The sequence below is a fragment of the Cylas formicarius genome, unplaced genomic scaffold (genome assembly GCF_029955315.1).
Source record: "Cylas formicarius isolate icCylForm1 unplaced genomic scaffold, icCylForm1.1 PGA_scaffold_5__7_contigs__length_24384050, whole genome shotgun sequence".
Taxonomy (NCBI): Eukaryota; Metazoa; Arthropoda; class Insecta; order Coleoptera; family Brentidae; genus Cylas; species Cylas formicarius.
Genome location: NW_026844341.1, coordinates 21,613,030 through 21,635,007, shown reverse-complemented (window position 1 = coordinate 21,635,007; position 21,978 = coordinate 21,613,030). Strand labels below are relative to the sequence as shown.

Genomic DNA, 21,978 nt, shown 5'->3' with positions numbered 1-21,978 from the left:
TTGCAACCACCGCGGCGGGTTGCGCAACCGTCGTCATTTTTAAGCACGCATAATGGCCCGTTAGAGAAATTCCGTTCTACGTTTTATTTATTCGGCGTGAAAGCCGAGAAATTTATAATTGCGTTAGGAAATACTTTCTATAGTCCAGCGCGCGCGCCGATAAGCGTCTCAACATCGATATGGATGAACGCGCGCTGTGGCAAAACGCGCGGGACTTAGCCGGGTCGCGAACCCGAACGTCGCCGTTGCCGGGCAACCGTCCCGTCAAAATCAGTTGTTTCAATATGGCCGAATCTCGACGGCCGGGCACGTCAGGCGGCGAAACGAACACGGAAAATCAGGAATACGACGCAAGGTTGGACTTTTTTAGTGCTCAATTCGACCCGTTAGAGGCGTTGAGAAGTGATAACGTTAAGTTACCGCAGCCGAAAGCGCGGACATTCGATAATATTGCGAAATGGAAATCGCACGTGGATAGAGGCGGCGTTCAGCCTGAAAGGAAAAAACCGGCCGGTGCCGCACAAAGACGGTGGCAAGAACATCAACGTAAGTCGTTAGCGTGGCAAATTACGAATACATTCAATTCAATTGACAAGCGACTGTATAGGATGTCCAAGTTTGGATGGCTTTAGAAGGTAGAGAGGTTATTCGCCATATTGGCTACTTTTTAATGAAACAAAAGAATGCGGTGTCAAAATTGTTGAGTAAACGAGGGTATTTCTTGCAAATTAACCGTCTCTATCTACGGATGCACCATCAAAAAACGTAAAAGTCTTGACCTTTCACAGTTGTAGAAACTAAAATCGAAAAAAAAACGAAATTGCAGCACCGACCAAAACGCGTTTTATAAATAAAGTTCCTGCCCAACTGACGTTCCCAAAACATTCAAAGATTGGTATTCAGGACAGGACAAGCGCCGAATGTCTAACATAAACAGATACGAAAATAAACTAACCTCACTTTTCGTATTTTGTTCGTGTGCTTTTGGCCAATGCTCTAAATTAATTATAATTCAATGGAAATCGAAATTACGTTGTTAAATTAGTTAGGCATCGCTTCAGTCAAATTTATAATTTTTATAACCTCACATTTTGATAGACTCGTAATCAGTGATTGCTCAATGGCTTGACTGTTTTCCAAAATTGTATTTAAAGATGGCTCGTTTGGATGACGAATAATCACTTATAGCCGGTCCACCATTGCCTCTCTTTTTGAGCCCATCCTCCCAAATATCGGCGTACGTTGCGTAACCAAATTTCTGGGTCGTGTGCCAAACTAGACCCGCTAGGCCGTTGACTCGGCTGGAAGGGGGGGGGGGAGTCGGGCGGGAACCCCGAAACACTAAAAACGTCTAAAATTAAAACTTAACCTGTCAATGACTTCACCCGCGTCGTGGCCTACTTTTCAACGTAATTACGTAGGTATTTGGATAGAGATGGAGAGTGAGTGGGTGTTACAGTGAAGCTCTGTTTTCTCTTAAACCCGGAGCCGGAGGGTTTTAAAAAATCGTCAAATTATTTTTAAGTTATGTTCAATAAGTATGCGTTTTGATCTTTATGGTTTATATTTTTACTCTACTTACTCATATTGTTAGAGTATTTATAGTATTACGTCATATCCGACAAGACCCCGTAAGAAAGAGGCGCCGCTTTGTTTTTTTGCTGATCGTAAGATCGCGTCTTAGGCAAAAAAGACAGGGAGGGCAAGTTGCGGTGAGGAGATATAATTAGGGTCTTATTATGCGATGTTTTTTGGGTTTACGATAAGTTAGTTAAGACCATACCCTGGGCACTCTCCGAAATATTTCAGACCGTATTTAATTGCTTACATCCCGTCAGAGGCGCTGCAAACAGATGAATTTTGACAGAAATTGGTTTAAATCTAAAATTCGCATCCGTCCGCATCTATGGTCCGTGTTCGCCGTGTTCACATTGTGAAGATGACTAGTTTTGCGTAGTAGTGAGTGTTTTTGGATTTTTTAAACATTTTGTGGTTGCAGTGATTTTGCTTTTTTGATAATGTTGGAAACAACTGTGAAGATGATCAATCAGAATTATTCTTCACATTACAAAGACTTATGTCGCAGGTACTTAATTATATAATAATACGTCATAATAATAATAGGTATGGGATAATAATAATAATAATGTCTTTTTCGTGTGTACGTGTTTATTATTTTGTTGTCATTTTAGGGACTTCCAGAAGATGAGTTCGTTACACTTCCGCAGTTCACACAAATACTTGCAAATTTACCTACTTTAAATCTTACAGAGGAAAGAGCAGGTATGTTGCTGGGTACCTAGGAAAGAAAATTGGTGAAAAAGACGAAGAGGCGTAAGACTTTTTAAAATACAAGGAGTATTTTCAAAATTCTCAAAAAAGACTGAAATGTATGAGCAAAATTCGATATGCTCTTGCCATCATGAAATACATTTTTTAAAATGATTTTCATAAACCTGGTGTTGTTGCTAAAAATATGTTTTCATGACGACAACATGAAAAGGCATATTTGTTCATATTTGTTAAATACAGACACATAATTATTGCACGCAAATATGTTTATTTCTGCTAGAAAAATTTACCAGGCTAGCATCAAGCGACGCCGTAAGTAAAAGTATCTCAAAATCGGTGTCCCCTCTGTATATAGGTATTTTAAGAACCATTCACAATACCCATTCCTAATTTTAGTAATATTTAGTTTACTTTTAATATTTTTTGAGTGCAATCATTTGCCCATACCCTGGCCCATATCACGAATTGACTTATCTTTTTTTTTTGTAAAAATCTCAATAATTAAAACGAAAAAAATATATACTTAACATAGTTAAATGGTACCTGCTCGCATATACATATTGTCCAAAAAAGAACTTCGGTTAGCACTTAATTACGAATAGCAAAAAGTCTTTAACCGCTGCTCCTCAAAATTAAGAAAAACCAAGTTAGGCCCCTTTGTGTTTTGGTTGACGATACTTAGAGAGGACAGTGATTTATTGGGATGCAGTTTACAACAATGAAATGGTTAAAAATGATAATTTCCGCCTCGTTTACTCTTCTCACAAGTCAAGTCAGTTAACAACAAAAAGTAATAAAATTGTATAAGGATGTAGTACCCAAATTACTTCTGCTCGTATTTCTTGAGTATAATATGTAGGTACATTGGCAACATATATTTACTGAAATTGAATGAAAAAGAAGAAGAATTTAGAAGAAGAAGAAGGAATTTGGTTCTGAACTTCTCTAGTAGTTTCTTACATCGCGCTAGATGGCGTCAGTGATGCTGTTTCAATTCTCCAAGAGTGAAGTTTCCCATCTATAACCAATATACTATAGTTGTCTATGGTTAAGACGTAGTTGTCGAACCGGAAGGATTAAATTCGATTCTGCTTTATTAAGCTGTTGTTTGATTTGATTATCTTTACATTATTGTTTTTCATTTATTGGTTGCTGATGGAAAGTTAATCAATATTTTTTAATTCACTGATCCCTAACGCGTCTTCATTCTTTCTGCCGGTGGCACCTCTAAGATGGTTCTGATAGATGGTGCGCGATATATTCACACGCAGATTCATTACACCAACCCAAAGGTTGAAGCTTTAAAAGCTAAAAGCCTTACAGCTTCGGTTTGGTTCAATAATGTCATAAAAGTCTATAAAGTTCCCTAATCTGTCAAGCTCGTACGCCGCGTTGAATTTATCATTAGCGTCGGTACGGCGGACGTTAAAAGTGTAATATTACATTGCGCTTTTGATGTTATCGCGCATGGTTTTGAGCCTAGTCGACGCTAGGCATAGGCGGGTAAGGGTATTTCGTTTATTTTTCTCTATCGATAAAATCTCCCAATATAATCAAGTTATAGCTAACGCGATATCAGTTATGGCTGCAAACTACTTCTCCGCTTACCGTTTTGCGGTTTTATGCCATCTTTAATATCCCAGAGCTTTATCTAAGAGTACTAAGCTTGGCTTTAGATTTTCTCTTTCGAACTGCGAGCTCTTGGTTTCCAGATTTCATACTAGAGTTACGCCGCTGGTACGGACCAAACAGCAACATCGCCGAAGGGTGAATGAACTCCTAGACAAGTTCGCACGGCAACGTGCATACACAGAGACTAGCCGGTCTATTATTATTGTTTAGTACGGGATCAGCTGTTATTTTTTCTCGCCGCCTCTGCGACGGTGCAAAGTTTAAAAATTCGCAAGTATTTCAGGCCCGAAACTATATTAATAAATAATACCGAACGTAGGCACTAGCCTACGAAAACAATAGAGGTATGTGGCGAGCGGCCAAAAGCAACTTGCCCGAAGAGATACACCGATAAAATATTTCCCGCCATTTTTTTTGTTTTTGGGTTGTTTAGTCGCGCGTTGTTATTTCGGTTTCGATTTATCATCGCTTATCGGCCCAAAAAAAATACGCCAAAGAACGTTTTTAATAAAATATCTACACGCGACCTAGTTGCGGATTTATTTTTGGGGGCACTGTTTATTCGGTCTCTTGGTTTCCGCATACGATAGGTTTTGCATATTCGAATCGTTCGGTAACAATTGCATAATTGTTTAGTAATAATATTAAGCCAAATGCAGATCTCAATATTTGCAGTGCCGGTGCAAACGACCAGGCCGAAGAAAGAAAGAAAAAACGTTTTCACCAGAATGGAGAGCTTTGCGGGACCATTCGCCGCGATGCGAAAGTACGTCGCAGAAAAGTCTAGGATCAAGGTAAAAAAAAAGAACACAGCGTTCAATCAGAGATTGTAGTTTTATTTTAACCCTCACACACGCACGAAGGGAGGGGATAACCGTAACTTTTGCGTAACGCGTTAGGTATATCAATAGAGACGACACTACGCAGTTGTATCCAGAAAAATCTGAATGATTTGCAAACTGTTGCAGATGAGCGCCAAACATAGAAGCATAATGTTAATAATAATAATAATAACAATAATAATAATAATAGTAATAAATAGCCACCGAAACAATGTAGTAGAATATTCAGAAGTTAAGAAGAAAAAAAACTAACAAATATAAGTCCACCCAAAGGGGGATAAATGTAAAAAATTTTATATTCATATAAAAAGAAAGCAAGAAAAAAAATTGGCACTGGCGAGGTCTAGCAGCTCTACTCCAACTAATCACCGACACAATGTGGTAGCGTATTCAGAATTTAACAAGAAAAAGGCCAACAAATATAAGTCCACCGAAATTCAAAATATTACAATTTTAAACCAATTAAAGGGGAAAAAAAAGGTAGAAAAAAAATAAACACTGTAGAAAAGTAACGACAATATTCAAAAACGACTAAAAGAAAAACGATTTATTTTTAAAAGTAGAAGTAGAAGAAAAAGTAATAATATCCAGTGGAAGTGAATGGTAAGTTTTAATAAGTTTCTTTGCTAGAGAGTTCTGAAACTCAGCCATACATGGGAACATAGAACTGGTTACGCTGACGAGTCGCCCTGTTATGTATATCACTACCCCAGACCAGTCTATCATAGAGAGCTTTTCGACTTTACCACTGAGAATCCTTGAGTGTCGATCTTATATGATCAAATTTACGAGTATCTCAGGCAGGCATTTTGCAATTTTTTTAAGCTGTATTGGTCTTTCCGTCTTAGGGCCGGCCAGTATCCAATGTTCGCATATCCCAATAGAGAGTCACACAATTTAAGTCTTAGTAGATAAGTAGTTTTTATTCATGTAAAGTACTTTCAATTTAAAGTAGGACTTCTGCAGTAAATAAGACAAGTGAGAATCAAAAAGCAACCTGAGTCTTGTAATTATTTAAATCAGACCATGGGCTTTGGAGATTCTAGAGATAACTTCAACATCCTCATTCATGGCATTGAAAGACATAATAATAAGATAATGATAAGCATATTTGCATATCATCAGCATACAACTTTTTAGGTGTCTAGGAGAAGTCGGAGGTGTAATGATAGAACAATCAAGGTCCTTGTGGAACTCGCCCTGAAATTGGTAAAAAGTCAGATCCCAACGTAACCTTCTGCCGACGACTTCGCAAGTAATTTTTCATAAAATTAACAGCGGTGTCGATTAAACCGAAGAACAGTAGATCTATGCGTGTTCTGGGGATGCTTAAAAGAGAGTAGCAATCATGCAATTGATTTGGTTTTTCCACAAGAAGGTAGAATTTAGACCATACTGTAAGCGCGTTAACCAGTCGCATGCTATTAAAGGCAAGAGAGAATGCCTCTCATAGTACAAGAACTGGTGGCAAGTCTTCTTCATATTTCGGGATAGAAAAATTTGAACGTATTTTCCGTTTTGTGCGTTTGTGCATCAGATATTGACCCACGCAAGCATTTTAACTGCCCTGCCAGGCTAGGTAGCCATTTGTTTATTTATATTCTGTTTGCAGAAGAAAAAGTATGTTTGTAATGTAATGTTTCTAATAGAAGTAGATTCCGTTATAACTTTTTAAACTTAACCCTGGTGTAAATGTGCACCCACGAGCTAGTACTAAAAAGATAAGTAACACATTGAAATCATCTCATCTCTTCTTCTTAGCTTCTTTCTGATTTCGTTCTAATGGGTTCGTTCTAACCTAAACAAAAACTATTACGAAAGTTTCTTATTGCCTATCCTGGTGATCGCGATGATATGTAATTAAAGTGTTACTTCCGAATTCGCTCTTCAGATGTTCTTGATGATCTATGATCATTCGTTCGTTTCTAATTTTCTCCGTTGCCAGGAGTCGTTGTTCCAAAAGGTGACAAAGAGAAAACGTATGTTTTCGACATAAGTATGACAGTTTTTTATTGATGAAGCTAAATGAAGTAATGTAGGGAAATAATGTCAGACAGCCTCGTCGACGTTGGCATATTGCCAGTGGTGATCACTCTCTTATGGTTTCATCTAGTACCCTTGTACTATGAACTTTTACTTATCACACGGTGAACACTAATGCGCTGACCATTATAGACCTCTGCATAGTGAAGAGAGGTTAGCAATCTATGGCCACGACACTGAAAAGTTCATTTGCAAGGAATTACATTATAGTTACCCTGAAAATAAGAGGTTATGTTGATTTCGAAAACACGGGTTTCCTCTGAGCCACCTTGCGTTGCGGTCTTTGCATCTGCATCATTTTAATGTAGGAAAAAGTATTTGATTCATCAGTGTAGTCGTATTTATCACTCGCAGAAATGTATTTAAAGGTTGCGCTGACCAAGGGCCACAGTCAGTAGTTTTGCGGAAGTATTAAAATCAACCAAAAGAAAAAAAAACGCCCAAGGTAACAGTCGAAATACAGTACAGAAATTGCCGATAAACACGCGCGTCGCGGTTTATTCTTGAACCGTAGCGACAACATTGACATTTCGCGCGTGCGTAATTTCGAAAACAAACGTTTCGAATACGACCCGTTTCGTGATTTTAACGGATCCGCTCGGGTTTGTTAAACTCGCGATTGAAATGGGTAATTATAGTCGTTATGGTTTCGATCGATCGGGTGCACCGGGTTCACTGGTCGATAAATTTACTAATTGTTGACGCTGTGTGTGTAATTTTCGCGGATAATATAACAAACAGCCGAGCGATCGGATACGCTGAATCGCCATCCTGTAGAATTTGAAGACATGAAGCTAACCTGGTCACCTTAAAGTCTATTTTCTGTCTACCGGTTACTTGCCGGTACTTTTGTATATGCTTGGTCCAAGAGAGAAAGGAGAAGGAGAAGCAAGACAACGCGGTAGTTCTTTGTGTATTGGAAAAGTTTACGACTGAGGCACTCGATGTTATTAATTGTTGGAGCCACGCCTCAGATTCAAAATTGGCCTCTAAGCCCTATTGGCACGTGATTATGAAGCTTAGTTCCTACTTTGTCAGCCAATCAGGAGTAATGAAAGCTCAATTTAGTGAGCCCCAAGAACTACTTGGTAGCCGTCATAAAGATTGCTTTGTCGAATCAAAGAAAGTCGGCCGTACATCGACGAATAGCACTAGAAAAAATTAAGGATCCAATAATAAAGGCTGAAATGTGCGACGAAATAAACACACAAATCCAGACAATAACAACAAACATTGGGGAAGAGCCTACGCAATCTTGGACAGGGATGATGGACATTGTAAGAAACTCAATGCAAAACAGATTAGGTTATAAAGCAAAGAACAAAAAACAAAGATGGATGACCGATGAAATTTTGTTGTTAATGGATGAACGTCGAAAACATAAAAACGAAACAGACGGCAGCACGTACAAAGATATTCAAAGACTTATAAGACCAAAGATTAGAATAGCAAAAAACGAATGGCTCAAACAGGAATGCCTTGAGATAGAACAACTACAAGATCAGCACGACGATTTCAATCTGCACAAAAAGCTGAAGGAGACTGCTGGCATATATAAAAAAATGAGACCAAATATAACAGTTGATAATAATAACCATATAGCCCTCGATACCAATGAGAAAATCAATGTTTGGGAAAAGTATATAGAAGAACTTTTTGACGATGAAAGACCCCCAGTTAGTATTGATAACACCCTAACTGGACTATCGATTACTAAAGACGAGATTGAAAAAGCTATACGTAATTCAAAAAACAACAAAGCGGCTGGCCCAGACGAAATTCCTTCAGAGATGCTTAAACTACTCGATGAAAGAGGCATCACAGGACTACATAAAATATTTAACACTATCTATGAGACAGGTCATTATCCCAAACAGTGGCTGTCCTCTACTTTTATCCCCCTGCCTAAGAAGACCAATGCAAAAAAATGTGAAGATTACAGGCTTATTAGCCTGATGAGCCATACCTTAAAAATATTTCTTAAAATCATACATCAAAGAATATACAAGAAATGTGAGAGAGACATGAGCGACTCACAATTTGGGTTCAGGCAGGGGCTAGGTACAAGAGAGGCGATAGTCGCAACACAAGTACTTGTCCAGAACTGCTACGACCAGAGAAAGGATGTCTGTCTATGTTTCATAGATTATGAAAAAGCTTTTGATCGCGTAAAACACTACAAGTTAGTCCAACTTCTTAAAGGGCTTGATATAGACCAAAAAGACATCCGTTGCATAGAGAACTTGTACTGGAACCAAACGGCACAAATAAAACTGGACAATACTATGTCGAACACCATACAGATTAGGAGGGGAGTGCGACAGGGATGTGTGCTGTCTCCACTCTTGTTCAATTTATATTCGGAGGCGATTTTCCAGGAGGCTTTAGAAGACGTGGAAATGGGAATCAAGGTTAATGGGGTTTGGATTAATAATATTCGTTATGCGGACGACACGGTCCTAATCGCTGACAATATACACGACCTACAACAACTGGTCAATAAGGTAGGAGAACAGAGCAAATCAATGGGCTTAAATATTAATACCAAAAAAACAAAATTCATGATCATATCCAGGAATCTAAACACGTTTCAAAACTCCACCATAACATTTAACGCTAGACCCATAGAAAGAGTGGACAAATTCAAGTACTTGGGTACCTGGCTTTTCGAAGACTGGACATCGGACAACGAAATAAAATACCGTATAGAACAGGCCCGACAAGCTTTCTTGAGGTTCAGAAGAGTGCTACATACATACAATGATACATATCGCAAGAAACAGAGAAGCAATGGAAAATGTTATCGCAAACATCCATTAATGGATACGCATTGGAAGAAGAAGAAGAACTACTTAATCTTCCCCTGAACGAGATACTGTACTTACTCTAGAGTACATGGCTCTTTTAGAGGAGCGAGTATAATGGATTGGAAAGTGTGCCATCACTTCAGTAGTCGTTGTGACGTCTTGCTTAATTTTGGAAATTACTACAATCAGGGAATGTGGCCTCATCGGATAGGAGTGCTGTCATATTTTGTATCAGTCCTCTTGGTCACAATTCTGTAATTGTTGGAATGAATTTTCTTTCCTTTTTTGTGGCTATCAGTCCTGGGTCAGTCAGCTGATGTTGGTTAATTTTGGATTTTCCTCGTGGTCCAAGAAGATGCTAAAGAGAATGCGGCGATGTGGTCTTGACGGAGAGTCGGAGGAATTAAAAAGGCAAATATGAAATTCGTAGAATCAACAACGATCGCGGCGACCAAATAAAGCCAGTCAATGACGACCGGTGTCAGCACGAAAACCATTAGAAATATTCGACCGCACTGAAAAAATCTAATCGCCGGCCTTAGTATAATGTCGCCCAAGACAGTTTCTCAACAAGGAAAACCTAGAAGCGGTCTGGTTGGTGTACCGGGTGGCGAAAATAAACTCTCAAATCCCAAATCAATCGCGTCCTCCTTTCTTCTTGATTCGCAATAAGTCCTCAAATATATTTTTTACATTTCGAAAGTGTTGTGGCGTTGTTTACATTATGTCGGATGTTTCTGCGGTTCTCTCGCGCACCTGATCCTTTTCGAGCGCGCTCACGCTGTAGATAACGTCTAGCGACCTCACCGGCAATAAGCAATGGTAGAATAATTTATATGGATGAATAGTAATCATGGTCAACGCCATGGTTAAACGAGGCAATAACGCAAGGCGTTTGCACAGAATGCCGGCGCGCTGGAGATTCGTAATTCCGCGTTTTACTGTTAAGGACAGTCCCGATAAGTCGTGGCGCCGCGTTGCCAGCTCATCGTCGCAAAAAAGGCCCCGACGCGGAGCCTCGAGGCATACCGATCGCACTAGGAGACGTTTATATTCTGGTATATCGTAAAGCAAATTGGCAAATCATCATCTAGAAATCCTGGAGGAGCACTAAACCGTTTTGATGATTGAGATATCCTTTGGCATTGTGAAATTCCGGGCCTCGCCGATTCAGACAACTCATTGCTCAAATGCTGGGAAATTGGAAACTGAATTGGCCGGAATGGTACAATATTGTTGCGATGTTGGGCAAATCGTCCCAATACGAGGTAATTTACTTCCTCTTCCATATCGTAAGGGCACTAGAGTTTTAAGAAAAACCACTAATTGCGAAGAAATCTTACTAACCAACATTTGGTGCCATTAGAAAGTGTTTCAGCTCAATCAGCGTAATCGCACATGAATGAAGGTAAACTATGCATCGGTTATTACCATTACCCAGTACGACTCGCGGGAATCAGGAGTGGGATGGAGTCGACAACTCACGTTTTAAGTTTGTGATCGTAGAAGGGAAGAATAAAGGCACCTCCAACTTCAATATTTCATGGATCGTGACCTATTGCCTGTTAAACACGTATGCGATATGATAGATGGGAGGGCACAGCTTATACTGGATGTTCAATGTCTGCATCATGAGAAAATATTATTCTGGAGTAATCTACAACCAGAATGTCTGAACTTCCTTTAGATAAATCTATCTGAAAATGAAAATGGGGAATAAAGACATACAAGTGTTGTGTGATGCCGACGATACTGTATTGGTAGCTGAGAATTGTGATGATTTGCAGAGATTGCTGCATGAGTTTAATATAAATGCAAACAAATTTAATATGAACAATCGGCCAAAAAACTAAATTACTAGTAATTTCTAAAGAACGAATTAGATGTAAGCTGGAACTTGATGTCCAAACGACACGATATGGAAGAATAAATACTTAAGAACTGAAACAAAATCTGTAGTCCGACCAGTCATGACATATATTGCTGAAACAAGACCGGAAACATCTAAGATAGCAGAAAAATCACTCTGGGATAGAGAAACAAATGAAAACATAAGACACATATGTGGAATTGAAAACATTAACACCTGGACAAGAAATAGAAAGCAAGAATGGAATCAACATATAGATAGAATATCTGAACATCAGATAGTAAGGATAGCAAGAGATAAATCGTCGGAGGAGTGTATATATAGGACGCCCACGAAAAAGACGGGATGCCAACTTGTGATAAAAATTACATGGAAGTAAAACAGGCGCCTAATATAGAAGAAGAAGAAGAAAAAGAAAATGATCCTATATTAATAAAAATTACTTACATTTACGAACGTTGTAAATTCACACAGAATATTGCGTCGGTGTTGCCGTTACCGGGCGGGTCAGATTTTTTCCATTAGTTGCGGCAACAGCGCCGCCGATAATGGTCTACTTACCGAGTTTGTTCTGTCACTCGCTTTTTTCGTAAATTAAAGCAAACACCGAGTGCTTCAGGCCAAGAATTTCGTATTAGTCAAGGTCGGGCGTATAACGTCGAGAAAGAGAGAGAGAGAGCTGCATCGCGGTGTTTACACTACGCTACTACCGCGAAGAGATTTTCAGCGTTTTAAACTAACCTTCCTTCCGATGAAGCCTTTTGAATACTTTTTAATTGCAATCGATTTACCTAGAGAACTTTCTTGAAAAGAGATCAAATATTCATGTGCTGCGTAACACTTGAACAAGGCTAAATTTTAACATAAATTATGTAAATACAAGATTTGTACAATTGTCTTCAAGAGTCAATAAACAGTTTCAAATGCTTGAATGGTTTTGGAACTTTAGAAGAAAATAGAATTTAGCAACTAATGGCTTATCTCCATTTTTCCACGTCTAAAAGTGTAAATAGTATAATAGCCAAGTGCTAGGTAAAGAAGAAGAAAGAGTAAAGTTATCCTTTTTTCATTACTTTCTGTTGTCAAGCGACACAGAAAGACACAATTGGAGCTAGTGCCCTGTTTGAATATCACCTCGCATTTCCTAAACCATCTACGTCCGGATCAACGCCGTGGTAAACAGAACACTGTGTAGATAAAGTCTTGGCGCAATGAGCTGGTATTTTCGGAAGTACCTACGCGTACGCGTACCGCTACGCGTTTCGGTACTTTCCCGAACCTTGATGGAGCAAGGTCCCAGCATCGCGAGGCCATCGTACAAGGTCTCAACGCCTCTATGAACACGACGGTCGTCGAAGATATTATTTGCACCTTGGGCAAAACGGGTCGAAAATTTTAATCCGTCGGCGCGTTTCAGTATTCCTTTGAAAATGCCTTAAATTTTCGAAAATATTGCCTACGAGGCTAAAGTTTTTTGTTGGTTCCGGTTTGCAACTATGCGGATGAGTACTAGAAGTCGTGTTGCAGATTGTGACGCGAGATGACCGCGGCGTCCGTGGCGTCTGCACCGCGACGCTGTTGGCGTTCGATAAACACTGGAACTTGCTTCTCGAAAACGCGGAAGAGATCTGGAAGAGAAAGCGAAAGACCAAAACTCCTTTGCTAGGTGCGTAGGCAGGTAGATTGGTCTTGGTGCGTGAGCTTAGAGCTTGGTTTCAGAATCGATCCCCTACGAAGACGCCGAGCGACGCGGACGGGTTCGACTGCCGGAAACTCAAACGGTAAGGATCAGCAAAAACACCGAGCAGTGCAGGAGGTTCGTGAGGCAGATGATTATGAGGGGGGAGGACGTGGTGCTGGTGTGCTTACATCGTACAGATGGGGAACGTGATACTTGATAAATTGACCGACAATCGTTAGCTTTTAAGGTTCAAAACTCTTTAATTAAGCGGAATAAATTATTGTTTTTCTTTCCGATGCGTTTTATTTCATCGCCGCGGCAGTTTGACGTCGTTCTTCTAGAAATATCCGCGCGCGTTCGAATTCTGCGAACGTGGTGAGCGCGGATTTTTTTTTCCACTTGGACTTTGAATAAATAAATCGATTTTTTGTTCCGAAATGTTCATCGCACTCCAGCACCGAGATCGATTTGGTCGAACGCGGAGCTAGTCGGCAGCAACCCCACCCTTGGGTTCGCGGGAGGCGTGGCTATAATCCAATGGTGGTGGCAGATTATGTAGAAGGCCGTATCTACTGCCAAAATAGGTAAAAGGGCTACGTTTTTGGATGCGAAACATCAATGACTTTATATTCAAAGGAGATGCTTTACTAATAAACCATTATGTCGTAAATAAAATGGAGAACCAGTTTTTGTGACAGGTACTTTCTTATCAGTGAAAATTGAGGTCAATTTAACAAAAAACACAACGACAGTTCTTACTAAATGTTAGTTTGTGAAGGTATGTTATTACGAAAATGCGTTTAAGGAAACTTGGAGGAAAGATTCAACGTGGTAAAATAATGGTAGCAAGTAACAAAAATTCGAAATCGTAATATTTTCCGAGTTACAGCTTGTCAAAATTCATTTTTTTTTCCGCTGCGCTCCGCTTTTGTCAAATAAACTCGTGAGTTAAAAAATTTACCGAACGTGTTGCATACTATAGTTTTTCTACGACACGAATACATTAACTGACATGACTGTCAGAATTGACAAACGTCAAAATTCAAAGCGTGGGAAATATCTCCGAAAACATCCGATTGCTTCCAAATCTCTGCGGTAAAATCCCGGAAATGTCCGAAGTGGCTCGGATTCATGAGAAACGAAACTGACGTGGTAAAGTGACGCTTCCCGCACGCTAGATCGGTAGGTAAGTAGGTATTCTACAGACGGGAGGGGAAAAAAGGATTTATACTTTTCTAAGACCCCTAACAGAAGAGTAACTCTTTGTTTTTACTTTTTGTACTTTCAATTCCGGTCGTGGTTTGACTTAAAGAATTGAAAATTGTCGAGGCTAGTCCTACCTCGAAATGCTGACCAGTCGAGCCGCTGGTCGTCGCACAAGATCCGGTGCCCGTCGGGTTCATCAAAAGAAACACGTGGAAAATTGGTCTTTCACCTTGGATATTTATTTATTATAGTTGCCGCCGCAATTAAGCCGGAAAAATAACTTTAAGTGCGTTATAAATAAAGTGTTTTGAATTTCGATAGGGAACCGCCACTGAAAGCGTAAACAAAGTCATGAAAATGTCACTGTAATAATAGTGAGAGTAGAAATAGTAATAGTTTGCATAACGATACTTCGTGTACAGGGTGTGCCCAAACATGTTCAATGGGATTAAATATACAGTGGTAAGGTGGAAGCCTTAAAACTGTATGCCCTAGATTTTTTTCGATAATTATCACAGACGTATTCCTTTTGTAGGTTCAAGCTTTGTAGAACCTCAATTAATTGCTTTTTGCTATAATCTTCGTGAAAGTAAATGTCGTTGTTATACATGTAGTTTTGGATTGTTGCTTTTGTGTCACAAGAGGAAGGGTTTTCAGTCAACTGTCTAATGTGATAACTTAGGGGGAATGTTTGGAACTAGTTTGTTTTTAAACCAACTTTCAAATAAATCTGCGGTGGTGTGTTGAATACACTTCCATAAGGTAGTTCTGCCACATTTAACACCGGTTTCATCTTTCTCAAGCCTCAAGATATGTAGGCACGCTTTGTTCCTCGTATAACTGGTAAATTTTACGCCGTATTTTATCTTGATCACTTTCATCTACACTCGAGAAAATGTCAGCATCGCTTCTTTTTTTCCTCGCTGAAATGGGAAGCCAAAGAATATTAAACATAGGTGGGTATTATTTATTAATTAATTATTTTCTACTACGGACCACAATTTTACCTGAATTTAGAACAGCAAAAACTGCATCAGAAGAAATGCCAACTTTGATGGTACGGATACCTAAATAGAATGGACAAAGCGAGAAGATCCAACCGAAGAAACAGAGGAAGATCGCAACTAACATTGGATCAGAACATACTAAGAGAAATGGAAAATGGCACTAGATGGGAAAAGATGGACCGAGTTGTAAACGTTATTCAACCTTACGCCTTAGATAGGTTTAGGATTATAATTTTTGCGATTGTTGAGGTGCGTCACTGAAGCTTGAGATTTGGGCGTATTACAAGAAGGGATAAGTGCGATATTTTTTCGACAGTCACTGCTCTACACCCTGTATACGATTACGGTAGGAGAGAGCAAGGAATTTAGGGTCAAAATATTTTTTTGCATCGCGCCCTCTACGTGTGATTTTCTCGGGCGAAATGTCTTCTACTAAAAATTCCCCTAATCGAAATACGCGGCGCGCCGCCCATGAGCGCGCGCGCGAAATGACGTCTGTTTTGTGGACTAACCTTTAGCGAAAAAAAAAAATTGAAAAGCGATTTTTAACGGGACGGTAGACAGAAGTGTCGGATAAACTTGAAGACCTCCAAACACGCTTTGCAGTCGAGGCCGATCGTGACAAAAATACCTTGAGCGCTTCTACTAATTTTATTTAAATGTTTTGGCGATAGTAAAAATGACTGCTGGCATGGGCGCGCCTATAATTTTTGCCAGTCGGCCGAGAAATTGATAACTGAAAATTTGCACAAAGGCTGCTTGCAGCGGCATTTGCAATTAGATCGGGCAGCTCGCCGTTGTAAAATCCCGAGAAAATAGAAGTGAAAGAGAATGTTTAGCCCAAATTGTTACGTGTCTGAAGTTAGTGACGAATTTGCAGCAAAAGTTTTATTATCCACAACAAAACAAACAAAAAAAAAAATTTGGAAGGGTCGAAGAACCATGAGAAAAGAAATGACAAAAATTGTAGAAGTTGAAAAACATTCAAAAATATATGTTTAATTTTTCAAGATTTTTCTTTTCATTCAGTGTTAAATCGCGTTTATGATGTCAAATCTAAAATACGAGTTTATGATTCCTGAGACGGCACTTTTGAGATCTATCTGGGGCACTTTCAAATATCTTGTTGAAACAACATTTTTAATGTTATTTGTTAAGTTTTTATAAAAGTAATTGTTTATTGAATTAAATTATAACGGTTAAATGACTTTACGTGACAACAATAATAATAATAAATAAAAATGATAGCGAAATAATCATTTTTTCGTATACACTGCATCCGCCTTCTGGTGCCGTTCTGACGTCTAATTTCACAAGCTTCCGTATATTTCTCGGTCTCAAATGGTTTCGGCCTCGGCTTTTTTTACCACTCACGCCAATAAATAATAATATTAAATTAACTGCATAATTTATTCGAGCAGTACCGACGAGCAAAACACCGATACCTAGAAGGGTTGAAACGTGAATCACCTTCGTGAGTACAACTGTGACGCACTGGCGGCACCAAGGCTATCAAATTTCGTTCGACACTATACTTCCTGATTATTTTGTACCCGACACAAATGGTAGTTCGTTTTTTTTGGCTCTTTGTTACGTTTAAACGTTTTCGCGCGGGTCCTTGGACGCGTTTGAAATAATTGAAAGATCGATTTAATTTTTATTCGGTTTAAAGGTCGCGACCGTCCGTTTGTCGTTTTACCATCGATCGATTTTTGAAAAACGTCCAGATAGGGTTCGACAATTCGATAATATATATTGAAATATATTCGTTCTTTTATCCGACGTTTCTCTAGAACGGAAAATATAAAGACGGCATAAATACAGGAAATGCAGCCTCCAACCTTGCTTTGAAAACGCGAATAATATCACACACCTATTAGTTAAACTAAATTTTAAGCACTAACCTTTCTAAACAGCGATCTCTGCACACTTTATTCGTTTTTTTCGTGTAAAATTTAACGGGATCTGAGTATATTTTGACAAAATTCTGTCGAAAACTCTCGAATTTACGAACTGTCAGCGGCCACGTTGATCGGTGAACGTCGCAAGGTCTCATTGGTCGCCACCGCGTTCTGACGTGGGTCGCGCATGCGCGTATCGAATCCCTTCTCAATATTTTATTTACATTTAAAAGTGCCAATATTATCTTCATATATGAATAATCAAGCAGATAACATTGACAACTAAACCCATGGTTTGATTTTTTAAGCGACTATATTTACTGTATTATTTAAGATAAGCAGGTAGGGTGTACACATGGCGGTGTCACATCGGGTGCTGCCGTCTAAGGGTAACAACAATGGAAATAGTTGTAGACTCGTAGTCGACGGCGACTCCACATTTTCGGGAGGCACCATCAACATATTATTATCGCTATTTTGAGAGCCTCATTTTTTCGCAAGTACAATCTGCAATGAAAATTCTTTCTAAATTAAAAAATTTTTCTTTAAGGTACCTGATAATTCATATGAAACAATATATTGTCCATAAAGGAACTAAAATACATAAAAGTCAGATAACGGACGAAGACACGTCAGACGATGGACAAAGACTAAATTATGGTTTATGCCATTGTTGGCCGAAGCTTACATAATGTTTACAAATTATGTTTCGTTTTATAAACTATTTAAATTAAAAATTTACTATTAAAAATATTTAAGTGTTGTCGCACTCCATTTTAAGTCAACTTTGCTCTATAAACCGCAATAAAGATTTTCGAAAAAATGAAAAAAAAAGCACTCCCGTCACTTTTTCGACGAAACTTTCACTCTCTTTTCCACGCGCCATTTACCGAGCGTTCATTTTGACTAGGCGGCCGTTATATTTTTTTCGCCGCGAAAGAAAAAGTGAAACGAAAAAATAACAAGTGTTCACCATGACATACAAAAGTTTTATAAATAAATATCCTCGTAATCGCCAGCGAACGACGTTACTTTCTCCCAAAACCGACGGCCGGTCGGGCTCGATAATTGTCACACTCTGCTTCGCTTATTAGTAAAAAAAATTCGGCAATTAGGACCCCGCGTCCCCCTAGTTAGAAGGCTCAGCGACGCGTGCAACAATTTTTTTCCCACAAATCCTGGTAAACCGCACCAAAGACTGAAATTAAGACAAAACCCTTACTTCTAATGCACAGACTATTGAGTACGTGGGCTTAAAGCATAGATTACCAATGGCTGTTCAGACATACAAGTGTCACAGACTACAGACAGACACAGACTTGATTTGAAGTTACAGAATTTACAGAATAAGAGGGTTTTTCAAAATAAATAATAACTAAAAGTTCAAATTCTCACGAAATTATATATTTTGATATGACAATTGTTTCGACAACACCGTGTCTTTATCAAATGTAATATTTACAAACTACCTTCTACTATGTATACCGAAAAATGACCATAAAACCTTAATTAATGTTGTTGTGAGAATTTAAGTTCAAGGAGGGTATTTTATAACGGTTGTCCCAGAAATTTGTTTTTTTTTTTTAATTTAGACCATCAAAACGTCAGTTACTCGTAAGTTACTGAGTAATCGCCTTCGAAGGTATTGCGAAAAAAGTAATAACAAAATTTTATTTTTATTTTAAATATTATTTATAACAATCCGCAAAGAAGAAATGCTAGACAAAATTAAACGTTCTTTAGTTTTAAATTCTTGATTCACATTTTAGGTTGGGATAAGGATATTGAAGAGCGGTTTTCAGTGTTTTAATGGCTCCAAGATTATTATAATCCGTTAGACCTTTCTGGAGTTATTGACATTTATTTGATATGATATGATATGATGATAGACACAGAGTTTTAAAAATCAACGCATCAGTTACGCCTTCTGTTGGCTTAATTTTAGAAAGTCAAGAACATTTCCAGCATTTCCTCTTGGTCTTGACTGACCAAAAATAAAGTTAGGAAATAATACAAAAAAACATCAAATATTTGAAATAGTCGTCCCAATCGTTGGCTTATTAATAAATTAATTAAATGAAATGTCCCCATTTTTTTTTGCATGACAGCAAAAAGTAAAACTTTTGACATATTAACGGTACTTTTGATTTAATGTCCAGTTATGTCGATCAAGATAAAATGTTTTTTTTTATTTATTAATTTGTATACTGGTTGAGTTCTGTTGGCTTTGTTTATATTACGTATAATTTTTTGTATTAACCTGTAATTCTCTTTATTTCTTGTCGAGCAATAACAATGATTAGTATTAATAGTATTGATATTATTTTATATATGATATTAACTTGTCTAATTTTTATTTTTACAAAAAAACTAAAAAGTAAATTTCTCTGCCGCGGACGGACAGCGTCTCGCTTGGCAATATTAACCCAGGGCGTTGCAATGTACGACAGAAATATTTGATCGATAGGCAAAAAAAATGTGCGTTGGTAATAATGATGTTGCCTCGCATGCCACTGTAATGAAAATAAACTCGTAAAGTGCCCTAATAAAATTTTAACGGGCAGTTTTAAACAAGCTATTTTCCGATAGAGGCGATCGATCACTAATTACAACCCAAACTGTACGGGGCACCCTCAACAATTGCGGCTGACTGATACGCACCCGCAATTGCATATGATACTTATAATACATATATAATAATATAATTTTCATTATTATTGCAAAAATTGCAAAATGTGGCAATAGATCTGTTAATTATATAAATATTTAATCTAATTTAATTAATCAAAAATGAAGTACGTTTAATTAAAAATTGATATTAAATAATTTTACATTTTGTGCCATTTATTTTACTAAATAGGAACCAACTGATAACGTAACTTTTTGAATTTGTCTAAAGGGTACCTAGACTGAAAGAGGTATTTTTTACTTTCCATACTTTGGATAGTTCCATCGTTTTATTATAATTTAATAAAAAAAATGCTTATTATTGCTCGGCTGATGTAATAATTTTAGCGCTGTTGTTATTCCTGCCTAATGGTGGATATGGAATAATAATAATAATAATAATAATAATAGATAGAATAGATGCCAAAACGATGAGATTCAGTCTACTAGAGATGTTAATTAACATTCGCCCTTATCGAACCCGAAGAAAGAGAAAAAAACTTCGCAATTATGATAATTGAATTACGTCAAATCAGATTAATTAAAGTCTAAGACAAAAATAATAGTAACAATAATAATAAGAGCCAATCTCGACATTTTTGAGGTCCGAGTAAAAATGAGGTGCAAAAAATTTTCACGGGCATATTTATTCTTTTTTTTTTTTTGAATATGTCCTGTATGAGAGTCGATGCCCCATAAATATTTATCCACACATAGAGCCAGGCGGTTTTCCCACAGCATGCATGTATATGCAATTTACGATTAAATTGCCGCTTGGCCCTTGTGAGGGCGATTCCCCGACCCCGATATACAGGGTGTTTCAGAGTAAAAAGGTATATCTATGTGTGTTTTTGACAAATAAAGCAAAGGATATTGGATAATCAAGAATAAATCGATTGCTTTTGAATGTCCAGGAACGTGCAGGATTTTAATTTTCATCTGGAAGGCGAAAAGCGAATAAAAAACAAAAAAACGCGCAAGAAACAAAAGAATTTCATTTTTGTTGTTTGTATTAAAGGAAACGAACAATTTTAGGCCGTACAAATAAGCGTGTTAGATTTCGTCAAAATCGGCTGAAAGGTTTTTGAGTGATTAATAATTAAAAAAAAAATAAAAAAATTATAAATAGACTTGTTTTTAGCTAGACCTTTATTTATAAATCACAAAACTATTCTTTTACGATACTTGCACTCGGTGTTCTCGGAAATTTGAAACGATAACGAAATACAAAATGAGAGCGCGAAATTTTCAAATCCAGCTCTGTTAAATATTAAGCGGGAAAACGTAACGAGATTCAAACAAAAGCTAACCTTTCATGCCAAAAACAGAAAAATATTTATGAATACCCAGCTATAGCAAACAAAGCATCTCTCGATTGTCCACGTTTGGGCCCATTGCTAGGCCGAAAAAGATCCTCCCAGCACACTCCACGCAACCCCCCCAAAAATTAAAAAAAAAGGGGAGGATTCTAACCTGTCCAAATCCATGTAAAAGTCGAACGGATATCCAAAATATAAACTGTAATCCAAAAACAAACGAGGCGATACAATCACAGCACCACCGAAAGCCACTCGTCACCGTTCGTCCGTCCACAGAGCTCGCGCACCCCGCGTGTCACACCGGACAGCTCCAGGTCCTCCCGCGGCCGTAAACCTCCCCGAAGAAGGGGAGCGAAAAAAAAAACAATCGCTACGGAGACGCCCGCGAGCGTGAACGCAAAACGCGAGCTTGTGTGTGTGTCTATCGTCGCGATGATAACGGTGAAAAGTTCTCGGTCGGCGATCCAAGCGGGATTGGCTTTGCGCAACGCGGACTTGAGACAACTGAACGCCGAAGATCTCGACGCCGGCTAAACCGCCGCTTCGTGGGGTTGAGAGTCTCGCGGTTTTTTGGCGGGGCGATGCGTCTTGGCGGCGGCGGCGGCGGCGGCCGTCTTTCCATGCCCCGTATCGCGGGCACCGTCTCCGTAGGCACCGCGTGGCGACGTCGCACCGCGGACCGATTCGCTCTCGAAAATTTTTACCATTAAA

General features: G+C 38.5%; 2 protein-coding genes across 3 annotated transcripts in view; one reads left to right on the top strand and one right to left on the bottom strand.

Moving 5' to 3' along the window:
• LOC132701850 (ecdysone-induced protein 74EF) overlaps positions 1–21,770 on the bottom strand; it is a 173,217-nt gene extending 151,447 nt beyond the window's left edge. For both annotated transcript variants that reach the window (XM_060670092.1, XM_060670093.1), the window contains exon 1: positions 21,422–21,770. The gene's annotated coding sequence lies outside the window, so the exon portion shown is untranslated. The remainder of the gene's footprint in view (positions 1–21,421) is intronic.
• Positions 180–13,460, top strand: LOC132702625 (U7 snRNA-associated Sm-like protein LSm11). The gene is made up of 4 exons (XM_060671393.1): positions 180–546; positions 4,600–4,718; positions 13,014–13,152; positions 13,206–13,460. Exons 1-4 carry the CDS (start codon positions 180–182, stop codon positions 13,382–13,384), a joined length of 804 nt encoding a protein of 267 aa, XP_060527376.1. The 3' UTR covers positions 13,385–13,460.
• Positions 21,771–21,978: the final 208 nt, after the last annotated feature.